This window comes from Adiantum capillus-veneris, chromosome 17, assembly GCF_014529385.1.
Source record: "Adiantum capillus-veneris isolate H3 chromosome 17, ASM1452938v2, whole genome shotgun sequence".
Taxonomy (NCBI): Eukaryota; Viridiplantae; Streptophyta; class Polypodiopsida; order Polypodiales; family Pteridaceae; genus Adiantum; species Adiantum capillus-veneris.
In genome coordinates this window covers 129,480,327-129,502,112 of record NC_140947.1, presented here as the reverse complement: position 1 = coordinate 129,502,112, position 21,786 = coordinate 129,480,327, and the positions used below count along the sequence as shown (strand labels likewise).

Here is a 21,786-nt window from a genome sequence, read left to right as displayed (position 1 = left end):
ATGTCGATTGCTTTTCTAAGGGACTGCCAGGTGAGTTGCCACCAGCTCGTCCTGAGGATCATACCATTGATCTGATACCTGGAAACACACCACCGAACTGGCCACTGTCACGGGGACGTGGCAGCTGTTAACTATGTCACGAGGACGTGGCAATTGCTAACTTTAGTTGTTGGTTTCTTTCCAATGGGTTTTGTTTTATTTTTGAGACCCTCTTCTTGAAGTAGCAAGCGGTCGGACATTGTATGGCCAATGTGAACGGTAGTTTCATTCGCAGATGGGTAGTGGTCGACACTGGAATTCGTATGGTAAGAGGATGTCTAGGCTGAGAGCAAGATCATATAGGTCCCCCCGTCGCACTTAACAAGTTGGTGGATACTAGGAAGTGAACTCAATAAAGGCCTAAAGTCAAGGTGTGACTACCAACAGAAAGTATCCGATAGTTGGGCCACATTGCATTTTTGGATGCGGTCCCAATGAGGATAGATGGTCAGATGACCAGAGGGAGCCCAACGGAATCATTTCCTAAAATTTAGGGAACTGCTATTTTGGGCCGTGAAATGTGTTCGTGTCATTACCTCCGTATAATTAGGGGAACATTTTACAACTTTGCCGCGAAGTCAACTCAGCAACCAGTCGGGAGATTTTTAGGCGGCAAACCTGAAACGGGAAAATGCTTGTAAACGCGCCAAGTGGCAAAATTTCATGAACTTGCCCCTTCCAAAAAAGTTGGCGCTGAATTTTTAAGCTGGGAAGAGCCTCACTTTGTTCTTTGCCAAGGTTAAGAGCTATGGAGTGCTTCCTTTCTCTCTATGTACAATGTGGTGCCACGAGTGATGCCCTGCACGCTACACACTGCTCTCTCTCTCTCTCCCTTACGTGCAGTTATGTGATGCCCCACAAGAGGGCTTTTCATTTGAGTGATGTACAATTGTGTGGGTTCATACGCAATTGCTGAGGCAAGAGCCTCTTGCACAGGTACTGGATTAGCTAGTGGCTAATCCCCCGCAGGTACAAGTAAATTCGGAGAGGTTTCACGTGAGAAATCTCGTCCGATTCAAAGGGCAAGTAGCCCTACAGGTGCGGGAGCTTGAGGTCTTGCTACAGATGCGACCGACACGCTTAACGACACGCTTAACGGAGCCCAAAACAGGGAATTACCAGCCTGCTGTGTATTTTTGCAGGTTTAGGGTTTCGGCCCTAAACGGACCCTAATACCCCCAGGAGGTTCGGGGACGCGAGGGGACCGTTGTACAGGTGATCTGGCGCATTTTCGGGGCAGAAAACAGAGAATTCAGCGTGCTGCAGATTCTCACCAGGTTTTGCAAAGTGTCCGTATGCGTCGAGAAAGTTATCTATTTCGTGGGGATACTGATTGTGAAGCGTCCTAGTACACTTATGTTGCCGAAATCAGTCCAGAACAGGTGTTTCTTAGCCTAGATTGTGCGGGGCAGCTCGTAGGAGATCACAAGTTTTATTCCCTCTGTTTAAGGGTAAAGAAATATCGAAAGGGGCGCGAATTTTGGGGCCTACAGGTTGCTGGCGTCTGCTTGGAGCATTCTAGCTTCCGAGCCGTGTGTGTACTTAGGTGTTAATCCCCGTTACAGGTTACCTTTGCAAAGTGCTCTGTGTGTGTCTAAAGTAAAGAATTTCGGGTGAAAGCCAACGCCTACCGCCCCACGGGCCGGTTTCATGGTTCCGTTGCAGAGACATCAATCACTTTTTCCTTAAAGAGTGAGCCTCGGTTGTTTTGGGTAAAGACACAGAGTGTAGGAATGTGGGATTACACAATGGCCGACAAGGGGAAGGGCATTATGGAAGAGGGTTCCTCTTCAAAGGACAGGCAGGAGATCCCTATGGTTTTCGAGATTGGCGAGAGCTCACGGCCACGTCAGTCTGTACCTCTTGTCAATGTGAATGTCCCTCTAGTAGTACAGGGCTTTATGACTGGGCAACTTGAGGATGATGCGTTTAAGACTCAGTTAGTTGCCGCGGTGAATGTCTTTTCGCAGCTGGTGCAGAATCCAAGGTTTATGGAGTTCTTGCAAGCGCCACTAGTGCAACAACAAAATAGGCAACCTACGCCGCGTACGGAGCTTGTTGAGGCTCAAGCCCAGGTACTTCATGTGGCTCAGGAGGATAGGGAACACTCGCATGTTGTGGAGACAGGGGCTCCAAAACAGGTTCCTCCCGTCCTTGAACAGGTGTTTAGAACGCCTATTCCACAGGTTATACCAGTTCAGTCCGCCACCTTTCAGAGCCAGCATGCTGTCTTGAATGGACAGGGAACTGGATACCAGGCTATGCACCTAGTTTTTCCACCACCCACAGTACATCCTGGGTATTTCGGGGGTGGATCAGTGTTCCAAAGTATGGCTGGTTATGCGTCTGGAAGTCAGCCGTACATGCCAGGAACAGTGTTCGGGGGTATGCAAGGCATCATGCCAAACCCCATGTATGGAAGTATCGGCATGCAACAAGGCTTTCATTGCAACCAGGGCCAGTTTGGGGTGCCACAGGGTCATTTTGGCATGGCTGGTTTTTCTGGACAGCAGCTAGATATCGCACCTCTGACGCAAAATGTCAATGGCCAAGATGTGCCGATCATGCCTACTACAGTGCCCATGTTACAGACCATCCCTTATGACAACTTGGGGGCACTAGAGAAGCCGAAGGCTTACAAAGAAGGTGGTGCAGTTTTAAAGTTTAGTACCTTCAGTGGTTTCAAGGATAAGACAAAGGCTCTTACCTTCCTCCAGCAATTTGATACAGCAAATGCAGGAGGGAATTTTATAGAGGCCTCGAAAGTCAGGAAAGATGCCACTTTCTTAAAGAACAATGCGCTCACATGGTGGACGACATTGTTATTGCAAGGACAGGCACCCGCCACTTGGGTTTACTTCAAGCAAATGTTTGCATGTACTTGGTTGTCAAATGAATTTGAAGCCGACGTCATGACAGATTGGCACCAACTTACTTCATCTTTGTGCAAGAGCTTGTTGGAATACAATAGGAGGTTTTGTAAAGCGTTACTCTCAATGACCTCCTACAGATTTGTGCCATTGACAGAGCAGATAGAGAAGGACTGTTGTGGGTTGCCTAAAGGGCTTCACGATTACTGTACAAAGAACAGAGTGGCTACCCTCACTCAGCTTATGGAAGTTGCGAACACTGGTCTTGCCTTGTTGAAAGGAGAGGATAGTGGATTTCGGAGCAACGACAAAGGAGGGCAGCAAAAGAAAAATTCAGTGCAGAAGCTCTTTGTGAAAACGGCTCCTGATGCGTCGCAGGGGTCAGAAAGGGCCACCAAAGACAAGGATTCAGTCGGGACTTCTTTAGCGTAGGCAAAGAAACAGAAAAGGAAGCCTTTTGTGCGCAAGTCGCTCGAGGAAAAGAAGGTCCTAATGGCTGAGAACAAATGCTTTATATGTGAGCAGCCTGGTTACTTTGCTATCAATTGTCGACAAAGGAAAAGACCAGCTGACTAAGAGGATAAAGAAGACTAGAAAGGCAAGAAGTTTAAACCCACGGTAGGTTTAGTGCTAGACATGGTGGCTGACAGGCCCAACACAGATGCCAGTGAGTTATGCAAGGCATGGGGTAAAGTTAGGGATCAGACGACACTCATCTTCTTTGATCCAAGTGCCAAAGCCAACTTTATCTCACCAGAGGTAGCTATGAAGCTGGGCATTAGAGCTGAAGAGATGGGTTACACTCAGAGTTACCGGGAAACGGGTATATCCATGCTTGGAACGCCGGAAGTTCCGGCGTTCCGGCCGGTCGGCAGTGAGTGGAACGCCCCGGAACGGACTGCTGTTCCGACAATCGGGCTCATATCGGAAAGGCCGATCGGAACGCGTTCGGAACGGGGCCGGAACGGGGGGAACGGACAGAGCATCCGAAATGGCGGAACTTTCGGCGTTCCGGCCGGTCGGCAGTGAGTGGAACGCCCCGGAACGGACTGTTGTTCCGACAATCGGGCTCATACCGGAAAGGCCGATCGGAACGCGTTCGGAACGGGGCCGGAATGGCGGAACGGACGGAGCATCCGAAATGGCGGAACTACAACGTTCATAAACGGGCAGAATTTTGAAACTTTCTAATGTTTAGAAAACGGGTAGTTTAGCCCTCAAAAGCTATATATTGCCAAGCCCTCACACCCTTTTCCTTCACAAGCTCTCAAGCTCTCTTGCTCTCAAGCTCTCGTGCTCTAGCTAGTAGCCTCTCAACTTTCAAGCTCTATTGCTCTTGAGTCTCAAGCTCTCAAGGCTCATTGCTCAAGCTTCAATCTCTCAAGCTCTCAAGCTACCAACTTCCAAGCTCTCAAGCTCTCAACCTACCAAGCTCTCAAGCTCTCAAGCATCAAGCTTTCAAAGTTCAAGGCTCTCAACTTTCAAGCTCTCTCTTGCTCTCGAGTCTCAAGGCTTTAAGCCTTGATCAAGCTCTCTCGAGTCTCCTTCCAATTTCCATCATCTTGATTCCATGGCCTTTTCTTCTCGTTCAACCCCCTCCGTTCATGCGGGCAACACTCAAAAGGCAAAGGAATGGTCATGGTGGGATGAAGTGACCTCGGAGGGCACCTTGTCGGCGGCGGGAGGTTCTCGTGCATGGGCATGCAAGCTATGCTCCTACACGCGGAAAGGGGGGCATGACAAAGTGAGGGCACACTTTCTTCGAGTGCCGGGACATGAGGTGAGATTTTGCTCCAACGTAACCATCGAGAAGAGGAAGGATCTCGAGGAAAAGGATCGGCAATTCAACCACAAAGCCAAGCCCGTACGCAAAGGTATTATTCAAAGACCCTCATTTTCCCTTCTTCCTCTCTACCCGGTGGTGTTGGTGCATCTTCACAAGGTCCAAAACGTCGCCAAAGGACCCTTGCCACCTCTTGGGACCCAAAGAAGAAGGAAGAGGTGGATGCGGCCGTGGCTCGATTCTTCTATCATGACCATATCCCTTTTGTCGCGGCGAGGTATGTTCATTGTTTTATGATTTATCAATCTTCTCTCTCATTTCTTCCGTTATCGTCGGTTCCACCTTTTTGATACTAACCTCTTCTATGTTTGATCGAAATAGGTCGGAGTATTGGAAAGTCATGGTGCAACGGATAGGAGAGTATGGCACCGGCTATGTGCCGCCATCTTCAGAGGCTCTCCGGACCACTTTGCTTGATCGAGAGAAGGCTATCGTGGAGCAAGCAACACTCAATATTCAGCGTCTTTGGGCAAAACATGGCGTTTCCCTCATTGCCGACGGGTGGAGCGATACAAGGAAGAGATCTATCCATGGTCTCGTCGCATACTCGAGTGGAGAGATGTACTTTGTGCACTCTCATGATGCCACCGAGAGTGGCAAGTCCGCCGATGTCCTCTCTGCAGAGTGGACAACGGCCATAGAAACCATCGGTGAGCAACACGTGGTGGCCTTTGTCACAGATGGGGAGGGCCACTATCCGCATGTGACAGTGTGCTTTTGCATGGCACACTGCTTGAACAACCTTCTAAAAGACATCAGCAAGCTAGACTGGATCGCTCCAGTCATTGCTGATGCAGTGAAGATTGTTACTTTCATCAACAATCACAACTTGGTTCGGAGTGAGTACCTCAAGAGGTCAGGCGGGAAAGTGCTTCTAAAGTATTCAGACACCCGCTTCGCATTCAACTTTCTTCTTGTGCGCAGGTTGTCTGAATGTCAAAATGCAGTCCGACAAGTCTTCATCAGTGATGAGTTCACCACCTCTCCCTATGCAAAGACAGTTGCAGGGATTTTGTGCAAGGATAAGGTAGAGGATCTTGAGTTCTGGAAGGAGCTCAAGAGTCTAGACGCACAGGTAAAACCGGTGGTTCATTTGCTTCGAGTTCTGGATGGCATGGATCCTTGCATTGGCAAGATTTATGAGGCAATGGACCGCATGATTGAGCAGGTTGCACAACTTGAGCCGAACGCAAAGCGGTATGAGGAGATCCATGCGCTTTGCAGCTCAAGGTGGAATTCATATGCCTCTCCTTTACACGGGGCAGCGTACATGGTGAATCCAGAGTTCCAAGGTGCAGGGCAAGAGACAGATAGGGAAGTCATGAACCAATTTACAGAGATCTTAAACAAGATGCTTCTAGACAGAGATGGTCGACGCATTGTCAGAGATCAGTTGAGACAGTACAGAGAGATGCGGGGGTCATTTGGCAGTCCAGATGCTCAGATTGATCGTAGGAAGATAGGTTTAGTGCTATGGAGGGAGGACTATGGCTATGATGGCCCTGAGCTTCAGAGATTGGCGATCTGTATTCTCAGCCAGTCAGTTAGTACCTCATGCTTGGAGCAATTGTGGAGTACCTTTAGCCACATTGCTTCCAAGAAGAGGAATCGGCTTGGAGTGGAGAAGGCTAATGATCTTGTCTTCGTCAGCGCAAATTTGAAAATGCTTTGCAAGAGTACAGACAAACAGACAGATCCTTTTACACAGTGGGAGATGGATCAAGAGGCTCCTCAGGTAGGTGGAGATGCACATCCACCAACACCAGGTACTTCATCCGTGGCTGAGATTGAGCCGGACCTAGACCTCGATGATGAGGAATGGGAGGATGTGCATGATTTACAGCCGTCTACTACAGATTGGGAGGCCTCTCAGGCTAGTGGCTCTTGAGTCTTGAGTCTTTGCCATTTATCCTTACCTTTTTGTATGGTTGCTTGAGCCTTGCCCTCTTTGCCATTTGTAGCTACTAGCATCTTTATGGTATTTGTCACCTTCAGTCTTTTGGTACTGTTTGCTCCCCTTTGTTTTTTTTGTAGCACCTTGGCGGCCCTTGAGGCTTGTTAGCCATAATTAATTCCAAAGTGTTATCTCTGACTACTACTCTTGCAATTATTTGAGAGCAATGTGTATGGGCATTGTGTTTGCTCAATGTTGTATATGTGTTATGTACTCTGGGCGCCGCACATCCCAATCAAGTCATAATAAGGTTGAATGGTCTTCGAATCGTGTTTTTTGTGGGTATTAGAGTCAAAGGACTCTAGTACTACTTGTATTCAAACACATAACGCTAAAAAAAACAATATTTGGGTGTTTTTTCAGCCTCCCGTTCCGCACCGTTCCCGTTCCGGGCCTGTTCCCGTTTCCCCGTTCCGTAGGGAGGACCGTCGCCGTTCCCGTTCCGCGTTCCGGGTAACTCTGGACCGTACACTGCAGAGGCAAGGTTGGCATGTCTTGGCTACTCAGAATGTGTTACTCCCATCATTGGAAAGCCGCGTCTGCATATTCAGTCGTATGTGGACGCAGAAGAGTTGTACATCATGCCGTTGGAAGGATGTGACGCCTTGTTGGGGATCCCGTGGATGTTCCGAGTGCATGGAGTCTTGGATGTCTACAACAAAAAGATCACTGTATAGCATAGGAGCAAAACTTACATCTTGGATGTAAAGCTTAAAGGAGAGTTAGTCCCTATTGTATCTGCTTCTGCTATCACTTTTGTAATAAAGAATCATCTTTCTGTGCACTTGATTTTTGCACGTGATGTCTCAGATAGTGCTCAGTCAAATTTATCTGTGTTAGATAAAGAAAGGTCAGCATTTTTGCAAAAGTTTAGTGACTGTTTTTCTGATTCATTACTGTCGCAATTGCCGCCAGAGAGACCTGAGGACCATCAGATAGAGTTGGTGCTAGGGTGTAGCCCACCAAATAGACCTGCCTACTGGGCTAGTGCGGCGCAGTCGAAAGAGATTATGGGCCAGGTTGAGGAGTTATTAGAGAATGGGCTGATTCAGCCTAGTTCTTCACCCTTTCTCACCCCAGTGCTCCTAGTGCAAAAGAAGGATGGCTCATGGCGCATGTGTATTGATTACCGTGCGTTGAATAAGAATACCATCAAGAATAGGTTTCCTATTCCTAGAATTGATGATATTCTCGATCGTTTAGAGGGTGTTGCAATTTTCAGCAGGATAGACCTTAAGAGTGGGTACCATAAGATTCGTATAAGGCCAGAGGATGTGCACAAGACTGCGTTTAGAATGACATTTGGTCTTTATGAGTTTCTTGTGATGCCGTTTGGGCTAACAAATGCTCCTGCCAGGTTCAACAGAATGATGGACCGGATTTTCCGCTCGCATCAACAGTTTGTTGGGACGTTCTTTGATGACATGATAGTGTATTCGAAGAATGAAGAGAAGCATAGGCGTCACTTGACCATTGTGTTCGAAGAGCTGCACAATCACATGTTACTTGTCAATCCTAAGAAAAGTGAATTCTTCCTCGAAGAGATCCACTCTCTTGGCCACATAGTCTCAAAGGATGGTGTTAGAATGGATTCCGCAAAGGTCGAAGCTATCAAGACATGGCCAGACTTGAAGACGGTGCACGATGTCAGAAGCTTCTTGGGATTGTGTTCCTACTATAGAAGGTTTATCAGAAATTTTGCAGAGATAGCATCGCCTCTTCACGCTTTGCGAAAGAAAGAGTTCACTTTCATATAGACTCAAAAAGAGATTTCAGCTTTTAGTCTCTTAAAGGAAAAGTTGACTTCAGATCTAATAATTGTTTTACCAGATCTTAGGAAGTCATTTGTTGTCGAGTGTGGCACGTGTGGCAGTAGCATCGGAGCAGTGCTAATGCAAGATGGACGGTAGTAGCTTATGAAAGCCGAATTTTGCAAGGGCCAGAGAGGACTATTCAAGTCTATGAGAAAGAGCTCTTGGCCGTGATTCATGGGCTTTCTAGTTGGAAGCACTACCTCTTAGGTGCTGATTTTGTTGTCCATACTTCTTGACACAGTCAAAGTTATCCGAAAAGCATATGCGATGGGCAAACATTCTTTCCATGCCACTTCCAGATTATGCATGTGGCAAGTTTGATTGGCAAAAGGCACCAGGGTTGTTACAACCACTGCCGATTCCGGATAAGCCATGGGAAAGCATTGCTATGGATTTTATCTTTGATCTTTCAAGAACGCCAACAGGGAATGATGGTATATGGATATTTATCTGTAGGTTCCGCAAGCAGGCCTGTTTTATCCATGTCAGGAAGAAGATAAAATCTGATCAGATGGCACGCTTGTTCATGCACAATGTGTTTAAGTACCATGGTATGCCACAATCGATTATCAGTGATCGTGATCCTGGCATGACCAGTTTGTTCTGGAGAGGATTGTTGGAGAACATAGGCACTACGCTCAAGTTCTCGTCTTCGTTTCATCCACAAACTGATGGACAGTCAAAAGAGGCTAATTCTACTGTCTTAGATCTGTTGAAATGCTATGTGTCAGATAATAAGAGCAAGTGGGAACAATATTTGTCTATGCTTGAGTATGCGTACAATAATACGGTGCATTCGTCTATTGGCAAAGCATCTTTTGAAATTATTGAAGGCGGCAAAAAGGTTTCTCCCATTTTGTATACAAAGGACAAGATCTTTGAGGCAGATCGATATGTTGAGAACATGGATGAGATGTATAAGAAAATTAAAATTGCCTTGGAGAAGACTCAGGCAAAGCAGAAAAAGGCTGCTGATCGTCATCGTTGTGAACTGTTGTTATCACTTGGTGATTGGGTTCGTTAAGGTTCGAAAAGGCAAGGTTAAAGAAGATGTCATAGCTGTTGTCCAAGCTATGCATTATAAAGGTGATAATCTTATTCTTCCTGTTTGGACAAGCAATGAAGTTGAGATCACATATTGTCAAGTTTGGTTCTTTGCTCTTCGTAGGTTTGTAGTAGTATTCATTTTTCGATTTCGTATTTAGCTTACCTGAGGACTTAAGAATGTGTTCCGTTAGAAGTTGCTGTGTGAAGTTTGATTTCTAGGATTAAGTTTTTAAGATGTCTTATCCTTTTTTTGCTTAAAGTTGAGTACTTGTTTTAAGCCAAGTAAGTTGCGTCAACTTATTTTACACATGCCTTTTCTAAAAACATTTTTAAGTTAATAATGTTTTGTTTTATCTAGTTTTGTTTCGTAGCAAACAAAGTGATTTAGTTTGTTTATTTGTTTGTTTTTGTTTTTCTTTTCTTGTGTCCCTTGCTTTTATAGTTTTGTGAGTGCTTTATTCCCTCTTATAATTCGTGAGTTCAGACTATTTTGAACTTATGAAGGTATATAAGGTTAAAGAAGATGAAGGGCAAGGAACGATTGTTTCCTAAGCTCAGCATGCGTTACTATGGGCCTTTCCAAGTGCTTGACAAGATCAGCGATGTGGCTTACAGGCTGAAATTGCCTGATGCATGGAAGATTCATAATGCGTTTCACGTGAGTCTTCTAAGACCCTTCGTGGGTGATGTGGGAGAAGATATGCTAGATGAGGATCAGCTAGAAGTTGATGAGATCCTGGTACCTGAGCAAGTTTTGGTACATAAGGACATAAAACTTAAAGGACAAGTTGCAAGATGCTATTTGGTGAAGTTTAAGAACTATCCGCCTATGGATGCAAAGTGGATGGAAGAGCATGAACTGTCAGAGTCACCAAATGTATTGCAGCTTTACCTTGAAGCCTTTGGGTTACAGCCTACTTATGCCCCAACCCAAGGTGTGCAAAGGAGGGGTAATGATAGAGCTAGTACATCAAATGTACATATGAATTCAGTGTAATAGATGGAAATGACAAAAGTATGAAGGTCTCATTAAGTCATTTGTATCTATGTGTTACGACCTTTCTTGCGGATACATGCGATGATAAAAGAGTGTTGATAGCACAAGATCATCATTGCGTGTCTTTATGGTATGCAATCGAGGACGTGTGCGATTTCAAGAGGGGGGTATGTCACGGGGACGTGGTAGCTGTTAACTATGTCACGAGGACGTGGCAACTGCTAACTTTAGTTGTTGGTTTCTTTCCAATGGGTTTTATTTTATTTTTGAGACCCTCTTCTTGAAGTAGCAAACGATTGGACATTGTATGGCCAATGTGAACGGTAGTTTCATTCGCAGATGGGTAGTGGTCGGCACTGGAATTCGTATGGTAAGAGGATGTCTAGGCTCAGAGCAAGATCATATAGGTCCCCCCGTCGCACTTAGCAAGTGGGTGGATACTAGGAAGTGAACTCAATAAAGGCCTAAGTCAAGGTGTGACTACCATCAGAAAGTATCCGACAGTTGGGCCACATTGCATTTTTGGATTCGGTCCCAATGAGGATAGATAGTCAGATGACCACATGGAGCCCAACAGAATCATTTCCTAAAATTTAGGGAACTGCTATTTTGGGCCGTGAAATGTGTTCGTGTCATTACCTCCGGTATGATTAGGGGAACATTTTACAACTTTGCCGCGAAGTCAACTGAGCAAGTCGGGAGATTTTTAGGCGGCAAACCCAAAACGGGAAAATGCTTGTAAACGTGCCAAGTGGCAAAATTTCATGAACTTGTCCCTTCTAGAAAAATTGGCGCTGAATTTTTAAGCTAGGAAGAGCCTCACTTTGTTCTTTGCCAAGGTTAAGAGCTATGGAGTGCTTCCTTTCTCTCTATGTATAGTGTGGTGCTAGGAGTGATGCCTTGCACGCTACACACTGTGCAGTTATGTGATGCCCCACAAGAGGGCTTTTCATTTGACTGATGTACAATTGTGTGGGTTCATGCGCGATTGCCAAGGCAAGAACCTCTTGCACATGTACTGGATTAGCTAGCGGCTAATCCCTTGCAGGTACAGGTGAATTCGGAGAGGTTTAACGTGAGAAATCTCGTCCGATTCAAAGGGCAAGTAGCCCTACAGGTGCGAAAGCTCGAGGTCTTGCTACAGATACGACCGGCACGCGAAACGGAGCCCAAACAGGGAATTACAGCCTGTTGTGTATTTTTGCAGGTTTAGGGTTTTGGCCCCAGGAGCCTAATACCTCCAGGAGGTTCGGGGACGCGAGGGGACCGTTGTACAGGTGATCTGGGCATTTTCTAGGCAGAAAACAGAGAATTCAGCGTGCTACAGATTCTCGCCAGGTTTTGCAAAGTGTCGTATGGGTCGAGAAAGTCATCTATTGTGTGGGGATACTCTATTGTGTGGGGATACTGGTTGTGAAGCGTCCTACAGTTATGTTGCCGAAATCGAGCCAGAACAGGTGTCTCTTGGCCTAGATTGTGCGGGGTAGTAGGAGATCACAGGTTTTATTCCCTCTGTTAAAGAATAAAGAAATACCGAAAGGGGCGCCAATTTTGGGGCCTACAGTTTGTTTGCGTCTGCTTGGAGCATTCTAGCTTCCGAGCCGTGTGTGTACTTAGGTGTTAATCCTAGTTACAGGTTACCTTTGCAAAGTGTTCTGTGTGTCTAAAGTAAAGAATTTCGGGTGAAAGCCAACGCCTATCGCCCCACGGGCCGGTTTTAGCCACCTTATTGTGTGAGCCGAGCCCGGAATGAAGAGATTATGAACCCAGTGAAAGACCTCTTGGAAAAGGGTCTTATCCAGCCGAGTACTTCATCTTACTTCTCTCCGGTGTTGTTGGTTTTGAAGAAAGACGAATCTTGGAGAATGTGCATTGACTATAGAGCTCTCAATAAAATCACCATCAAGAACAGATTTTCGATTCTGAGGATCAATGATATTCTTGACGACTACAAGGATCCTCTTGTTTTAGCAGGATCGATTTGAAGAGCGGATATCATGAGATCCAAATCGCGTCAAGAGATGTCTACAAGACAGCTTCTCGGACGACCTAAACTGGTGACGTGGTTGCCCGGTATACACAATCGACATGCCGGAAATGTTGACGAGGCTGGTTGTACGGCAGCCCCGAAAATTGTGGCGCCAATTGCGAAAATGGCAAGCTGTAAGGACACCCGCTTTTTGCAGCATTTTTTGCGGCCATATTTGCAACAGTTTTGTTGCTTTACTCTATGCAATCAGGAGTTAGAGAGAGAGAGTTTTTATTTAAAAAGCTTTGCTTTATTGTGCCAATTATGGCTTGAGAGAGAAAAGATGGAACATGCTTTATTTTTTACAGAGCTTTTGATTTTCAGCTTTTGGGCTCTGCTTTTGGCATCCCTTGTAAATCTTTAAAAGAGTCTTTGGGCTCTCACTTCTCAGAGCATCTCGATGCAGAATTTGAGAGTGAGTCCTGGCGACTTGCTTGTACTTTGAGTTGCAGATTAATACAAAAAGAAATACTGAAAGGGGCGCCAGTCTTTGGGGCCAATATCTCTAGGCACGAAACTCCGCCGGGCCAGTGTCAAATCAATTGCGAACTGTGAATTGTTTTGAAGTAATTATTTGTGGTGCCATGGTAGATTCTCGACTTGGAGTGTCCAAGTTTGTTATAGTGGTATCAAAGCACAACCGATTTCTCTTCTACGGGAAATCGGATCCTTTAAGTGGACCACAGAACCACCCCTCAAACCGGCTCTCAAGAAACCTCCTACGCCCAGAATGTACACAGAGCAAGAATTAGAAGAGGTGGTTGATGAACGAATTGCTCAGCTTTTTGCCGCGCAGAACAAAGCTAAAAGGCACGACGAAAAGCAGAAGAAAGGCGCTGACTTCCCGGGTTAATTGGGTCGTCAATCTACTTTCGAATCGGCAAGAAAGCAGAAGAAGCGTGTTCGATTTGAAGGAGTACCTAGTTCTTCTTCTTCTTCTTCTTCTTCTTCTTTTGACAGTTCTTCTAGCTCATTTGACTTGAGCGAAGACCAGATGGGACCACTTGCTGAGGCAGTTTTAGCGGCACCCGGCAGGGACGTAGCCATTGCACCTGTCATTGGCAACCTTCGGTTGCATTGTCAGGGGTATTTGTGGCATGAGGACTTTTACATAATGCCTTTGGAAGGTTGTGATGTCCTCTTGGGAATATTCTGGTACCACAAGAACAACGTTGTGGTCGATTATCGGGCGAGGAAAGCGGCTTGACCACAGAGAAGGGCAAACCATTGTACTCGATTTAAAGCTTAATGGCGAGTCTGTCCTATTGTATCGGCTTCGGCCATTTCTAAATTAATGAAATCCAGTTTGTTTGTTTACTCGATCTTTTTAAAAGAGTTGAGTGATGAGGATAGGACAAATATGTCTGAACTTGATAAAGAACACCAAGATTTTCTCCACTCATGCCGATTGCTTCTCAGAGGGCCTGCCAGGCGACTTACCACCCACTCGTCCTGAAGATCATACCATTGATCTGATACCTGGAAGCACACCACCGAACCGGCGACCTTACCGTGTGAGCCGAGCCTAGAATGAAGAGATTATGAACCAAGTGGAAGACCTCTTGGAAAAGGGTCTTGTCTAGCCTAGTACTTCACCGTACTGCTCTCCAATGTTGTTGGTTTTGAAGAAAGACGGATCTTGGAGAATGTGCATCGATTATAGAGCTCTCAACAAAATCACCTTTAAGCCCATGTGAGCTAGCTGTATCAGTTCTTTTCGCCCATGTATCATGTCCGGGAGATACCTGCTTCTGCACCCATTGTTGGGCAGGCTTTGTCCATGAAAGCATCGGTAGAGTTTCCCTTAAATGTGAAATCACTCCACTGGTCATGCCTGTGAGGCATCGCCATGTAAAGTTTTGGCATGGTTTTGGAAATTGTCTTGCAATGCTGTTAGTTTATCTCTTACCCTAGGTACTGTTCTTGGTACTCATCTTCACGCTTGTCTGAAGAGATCTGAGTAGCAGAAGGATAAGACTTTTGTGGTTTTTAAATTGATTTCGTCAGTACTAATATTCTGTTTGGTGGTGCGTGTGCCGCAGATATTGTTGCCATGCAACTGTATGCACATGATATTGGTCATCCAGCCGGCTTAATGACCAACTTGTTTACCTCTTTCTACGAGGAAGAGGTATGTCAGCTTAAATCAGTGGTATCCATTGATGTGCTTAATTCTAACTTGGTTGAACCTTCTACAGGTGATATCCGAGGCTGCGTTTTACAAGTGGCAGGACGATGTCAATGGTCCCACTTTAGGCAGGGACAAGGTCTCTCTCTCTCTCTCTCTCTCTCTCTCTCTCTCTCTCACACACACACACACACACACACACACACACACACACACACACACACAGAGGCATGCACGCATGCAATGTGCTTGCACATTTTAAGGGGTATGCAGGCATGGACAGTTGGGATGTCATAACCTGAACTCGGGTTTTTACTCTTTACTTCCGTTTGTTTTTGCAGGCTCTTAGGGATGTTTATAGATGGTTACAATGGCTAAGAACAGCACCTGAGCAAAGTCAGGATGATGAATTTTGACAAGCTGTAAACTTCGTTTTGTCATGAAGCATTATTCCCTTTGAAATCGGGAGCGGATTTTGTACAGCAATAGCAGAGACTTTCGTTTCTACTGATAAAGAGATTTTTTTTAGGTTTCCTCAGAAAAAGAAGAGCCCTAAGAGACTTCTTCATATTGGCACTTTTTGTTTGTTCCAGTTGATGGTGTCAGCTACTGGAGGAGGCAGTATTCGAAATTCGTATGCTGCAAATGTTGTATATGTATTCTTGATATCTATTACTTCTTGCTGCTCATACATCTGTGGTGGTTTTGCGCCTTGGTAATATTTCTGACCACAATTGTGCAATTTATTTGTGTGAGGTGTTCTCGCTATTGGCTTAATTTGGTGTATGGTGGGACACTCCAAGGGCTATTGTCCCTTGGCTGGCGGACAGGGATGGCCCATGTCTGCCGCCCACCTGCACTTATCTCACCACTGCCTGTTTGATATCACTTCCTTTGTTTCCTCACTACTAATGGGCCAACAATTTGAAGGAATTTAAACTCGTTCTGTGGAGGTACTCTACTGGAAATTGCTGGTAACCCAATATTGTGCAGCTAATATTGCCAAGTACTACAATCTTTAAGGTGTATGGAAAGGACGGTTGGTTTCGACCTTGTGAATTGATAGTCTTTTAGGTTGGTTGAAGATGCATGCGTACCTCCAATAGCAGGGGTAGTTTTTATGTTGTTGAAGTGTTATTCTATGGTTGAGGAAGGTCTTCAATGTAGGCTCCCTAATGGAAAAATTGAATTTGGTAAGACTTTAATGGAGCTGTAGTAATACATCAATTTCCCTGTACACGTGAGCATGTGGCCACGATTTCAAAAAATCCTTATTAGTACGAATCTATTGAGATACTTTTACCCCACATCTTTTCCCTCCTGCAAACTCTGGAGATCATTAAAATTAACGGTTCAGCATTGTAGTCTACTTTTGCTAAACTGGGAGTTGGCATGTCTCTCTGAACAGGCGCCAACCCATCGAAGTCTCTCAAGCAAATCTCTCTCTCTCTCTCTCTCTCTCCCCCCCCCCAACCAAGAGGCATCAGAGGTTTCTTTCAGGCTGCCTTGCTCGCTTGTGCAATTATGGGACTGCAGCCGTTGTGCAAGTGTGTGGTGAGCTGCCGTCACAGGAATCTCTCTCTCTCTCTCTCTCTCTCTCTCTCTCTCACGATCTGGGGCAGATTGGCAATCTCGACCGGATGTGAAGACCGGATGTGAAGAATGCCCCGAGGCTGCAGGCAAAGTTTGCCAACCAGCTGGGCGTGCTACCGTAATGAGCAGAGTGCAGGGCCGTAGGCGATAAGAGGCCAGGGGAGAGGGAATCTTATAACAAGGGTATCTTTGAGGATATTAGATTTTCTTTAGATTGGAGTGAGTATGTCCCTATAGGCGAGTACGTGAGTAGCCTATAGGCGAGTATGTGAGTAGTACTATGGGGTTAATTGTAGGGTATGAAGGTGCACGCTTGGCGAGCGGAGTGGATGTGCCCGAAATTCTGTAGAGGTTTTAGTTTTGTTTCTTGATACATGAATTTGATACATATTCTCTCTGTCAATTGTATTGAAGAATCTAAAGAATAGCTTTCCTTGGAGTTAACTCGCGTCTATCTCGAAGCACAACTTCTTGATTTCGGAAATTTGTGTGATGGTTCCCATTGACACTAGATGGTTACTATCAAAGATTCTGGGATGTGTGACAGTTTCATTCTTTAAAATCTTAGCAATGGAAGATCAATGCGAAGTATACACTATTGGGTTGCCTTCACCACTATAAGACTGTTTCCTTTCACAATAGGTCACCACAATGCAAGAACTTGCAGTAATTGGTTAAAGCTAAGGAGTGGTAGTCTAGTTTTTGAGCTCGAAAACACTAAAGCCTTCAACCACGTCGTCCTTTACTCACTCCGAAGCAAAGAGAAACTCTAAAACATGAAGGAATATGTTTTGGAAGCATATAACTCCTAACACTTGTGTTAAGAGTTAACTACAAGCCGAGCAACATCCTGCCAAATAGGCAGAGACAAGGACCTTTTTTACACTCCAACAGGATAGAAAAGCAATCACCCTTCGAATCAAATTGACAAAGAGCTCATCTACTTGAGCTTGCCTTTAAACCCTCTGTTTTTCATATAAGGATACTTTGTGAACTACATTGCATTCGTGGATGCATCATTTTTGGAAATTTTACTTAAAAAGACTATTTAGTGCATAAAAGCTCCAAAAGGATGAGATGTAGAAACAAAATGAGGGGTTTCTCTAGTGCATCAGGAGTTCCAAAAATATGAAACGACTAGATAGATTAGGATATTTGTAGTGCTTACAAAATTGGATTCTGTAGAATGCAGTGTAATGGGGAGGGTAATTTTTACGTGTGCATGAAATCAATGACTACTCAAGGATTGGATCCGATGTAGGTTAATTGGGTGCGATTACCCTTCTTTCGATAGGATGTATGGCACGATTGTGTGATGGGGCATGATCTCACACTAGGCTTAAGGAGAAGGAAAGAGTTGAGCCTGAGTGATGAAAAGATTGGAGCTCAGTATGACTTGAGGTTAGCGGGTTCATGTTCTCACTTATGAGTGCTGCTATCACATGCCACAACAAGTGTCGAGCATAGATGTTGAGTATAGCGGTGCTGCAGTGGCAGCATGTGAGGTTAAAAGCAACACACAACTCACACAATACCTAGGGTTCCATGCAAGGACAAAGCACATTGAGGTGCACTACCACTTCATCAAAGACATGGTATTGGCTAGCGACATCGGTCTTAGGTGCGTGAGGATAGTTAGCAAGTTGCAGATGTCTTCACAAAGTCCCGTTAAGCAGAGATGCTAAGGTAATTTCAAGCTATGCTCGTACAAGAGACGACGTTGAGCTTGAGGGGGACTGTTGAGTTGTTAAGCCCAACACATGGCACGTTCATGTGACTACTTGTGTACATTTATCATTCGCATGAGGTAGCAGACACGAGGATTGCCTTAGTGGTACTACAACTTCATCGGCACGGTCTACCTACCAATAGTGATGGCAAATTATCTTGCTAGCTCACTCATTAGCGAGTTCACATTGATCGTTGTATATAGTACTTAATATGTTGCATTTCTCACTTATGTTTTGTAGATCTTATTATCATTTTGAGTAGTGCAGAAAAAGAAATAAGTTTGTGTCTCCGTGTGCTCTCTTGGTTGTGTGCATACGTTCTTGCAAGAGCTCAAGCTTGATCCTTCTCTATCTCTTTACAATCAATACATGAAGTTGAATGAGCCCAACTTATTCATTAAAATATGATCATGACTCACGAACACACTGTAAGAACTCTTGGCTTCCCTTGTCTTGTCACTTGTCCTCTACAAAACTGCAGGAGAAGCAAGTTGATCGTGCGGATTGGTGTGCAAGCATGTAGAGGAGTATTTCTGTACAAGAGAGGAGGAGAAATATTGTGACAAATAGAGGCAAACAAAGACAAGATGAGCATTGTGCTCTCAATACAATCTTCCCTCATCAGAAGTACACGCATTTTCCTCTTGCATGTATTCAATTTATTAACTTTGGGCCCAAAGATAGTGATCGTCTTGCATGTATTCAATTTATTAACTTTGGGCCCAAAAATAGTGATAGGTTCATAAAGGTGCCAACTTCAAGTGAGACCTACGAATGCCAGTGACCCCTTTGGTACCTTTCCTACCGAGGAGGCTATGTGCTTAGGATGCTCATGATCATGAAACAAGAGGTTAGACATACATAATTACAAGGCAATGAGACTTAGAAGTTCAACCAGATAGTGACTGGAGAGAGGCTGGAAAGTTTTCACCTCAACAAAGGCGGGGATGGCAATGGAACGAGTTCTTTGAAGCCAGTTTTTATTTAGGTTGGTAGCTCCTCTCACGGCCTCTCGTTGCTGTCGGCCATGCTTGCCTACTGCCACCCCAACCACCTCCTCTCTCTCTCTCTCTCTCTCCCCCGGTCACTCTTGGTCTCTCCACACAGACTCTCTCTCTCTCTCTCTCTCTCTCTCATACATGACCGGCGGAATCATCTATAGAGTGCCTACTCTATAACCCAAGGGAGTAAGCAGGAAGATTGGATCTGTCGGCAAGCCTTGAAAAAAGTTTTGGATGGTAGTTTGTTGTTTGTTGATTAGAGCGGGCATCCGCGCCTCAAAGACTCATGCTTTGAAGTGCATCTTTGACAAGTTAGGTCATGTTCAGTGACTGTCGACCAAGTACCAACAATCAATCTTGCATGTGCTATCATCCACATGAAAAAAAAAAACCCGCCACTCATCCGGACGATCGAAATGCATGACCAAAACTATCTTTGGAAAGCTTGGAGGACGTGCTGATCCTTCCATTTCTCTGACTAACATGGATGGTGAGGAGGGTGCCGAATCTGCAAAAGAACTCTCCTCCCAAGGGGCTCCGACATCACTCAACGAAGGCCACTCCCTCTCTCAAGGATCCCACCTCAACTGAACCACTGGCTTTCCCTACCAAATCCACAGTCTTCAAAGTGGTGCCTCCTCAGTATAGTGAAAACAGGGTAAACACAGGACCTCGTCTGGAAAGAACCTACCACTCTAATAGGCTGCGAATGCATAGTCAACTGCTGCTGATCAGGTGAAACTTTACCCTGAAACTCCATTTGAGTGTGACATCCATGATGCCAAGTTTTTGCAATGCTAAAGACGAGATTCTCTTGTTGAGCAACAATCGGGTCTTTTGAGTGGGGATCAAAGTACACCACCATCCGTGACGAGAAGGTAAAAGAGTCTATCGTCTGATAAGGACGTGCCAATTTAGTGGAATAGCCTCATTAATCTCTCTCATATGGGTATCAACCCCTCTGTAGATCCCACAGGTAGCTCCAATCACCTTTGCCCCAACCAAGGAGGCATCTGACCAATGCTGTAAAGAGCCCATTGATCTCTCACATATGGGTAGCAACCCTTGTGCGGATCCCATAGGTAGCTCCAATCACCTGTGCCCCAACTAAGGAGGCATCTGACCAATGCTGTAAAGAGCCCGTTGGCCAATCATCCCATCTAGACTAATTAATCCCCTAGCTCATGACCCTATGAATATGTCACATATGAACTCCATACAAGTGGCTACCTCGCTACCTCCTCGACACACAAAGGGGGGGTGGCAAATCAAAGCAAGACGTAATTCCTTCCAAATAGGTAACAAGCATCACATAAATGATATCCAAAAAAACGAGGAGACAAAGCATGGCGCAGAAATTGTTTTCAAGGCTATGCCCCTAGAAACAATCAACGAACTATCATCTTTGCAACAAGCAATGCCGTGCTTTGCATCTCTAGATCAATAATCCATAGTCCTCCCCCCTATGTAGACCAAATGAATGTGCAACAATGGAGTCTTGTCGGTAGCGCCATCTAGGCCACCTCACAAGAAGTTGCGTACAAGGCGCTTCAAACGTGCCACGATGCATGAGTGAAGAGTCATGCAGGATGTGGTGAACCAAGCCGTTGCAAGAAGAACCTGATTCACCACAAGGGCTTTGTCGGCCATAGATAAATGCAAAGATGACCATTGACAAAGTTTCGTCTTGATAGATTGCAGCACGGGTGAAAACTGTTGCTCAACTGACATATCAATACCGACATGAAAACCCAAATATCTGCAAGTTTGCCCTCTAGGTAGCCAAGTGAAATTCTCATGTGTACCCCCTGACAATCCGCATCCACTCCTACAAGAAAACCAAAAAACTTGTGTCGATTTATGAGATCACCACTGGCCAAGCAAAAGGTAGCACGAGCATCCCATGGACAATTCAAAGTGGATGTGTCATATCTTACAAAGAGCATAGTATCATCGATACACTTTCAAATCTAGCCAGTTTGCCAAAGCCATAGCAAGACCTCTTAACTATGGTGTTCTTTTGTGCAAGAAGAGAGACATGGCCTCATAAAAAAACAGAAAGAAATAGGCTACCAGGGGACATCCCTATCAAGCTGAACGAGATAGAGGAAAGCGTCGTCCAATGTGGCCTTTAATGGTGACAACGCTAGAAATAGTACAATATAATGCAGATACACCTCTGATCCACCGCAAGGGGAATCCCATCCTTTGAATAGTGCCCTCCGAGAAGCCCCAATCGTAAGCTCTCTCAAAATCAAGAAGCATGAACACTGTAGACTGATCTGTCTCATGAGCCCATTCAATTGCCTTCATAGAAAGTGAAGATGTTATCCAAAATACAACAATCCTGTACAAAAACTGTCTAAGCATTGATGAGATCGAGCATAAAGGGTTTTAGCATGCTGATCATGCTAGAAAAGATCTTATACATGGAGGACATGAGAGCAATGTTAAATTCCCTGAAAGGAGAATCTCCTTTAAGTTCAGGGAAAAAGATATGTATATAGATGCTAAGGAAATGGGTAACACTATTCCCATTGTACATACACCAGCTTTTAGCAAGTCAATAAAGAGCTCTATTTCCGTGTACATGATTTTTGTTAAAGATTCTCAAAATGAACCTAATGCTTTAGCAAAAGAAAATAAAAGCAACCAAAAGAAATTAGAGTTATCCAATTTTCTCAAGGGGTTTCAAGATGTTTTTATTCATGACATCCCTTGTGAGCTACCTCCTAAACGAG

At 45.0% G+C, this 21,786-nt stretch overlaps 1 protein-coding gene across 1 annotated transcript in view; it reads left to right on the top strand.

Moving 5' to 3' along the window:
- EIF4G (eukaryotic translation initiation factor 4G) overlaps positions 1–15,410 on the top strand; it is a 43,157-nt gene extending 27,747 nt beyond the window's left edge. Inside the window, exons 12-14 of the mRNA XM_086487436.1 lie at positions 14,636–14,724; positions 14,792–14,860; positions 15,063–15,410. Coding sequence (XP_086343562.1) covers positions 14,636–14,724; positions 14,792–14,860; positions 15,063–15,137 — 233 coding nt within the window. The 3' untranslated portion in view covers positions 15,138–15,410. The remainder of the gene's footprint in view (positions 1–14,635; positions 14,725–14,791; positions 14,861–15,062) is intronic.
- Positions 15,411–21,786: the final 6,376 nt, after the last annotated feature.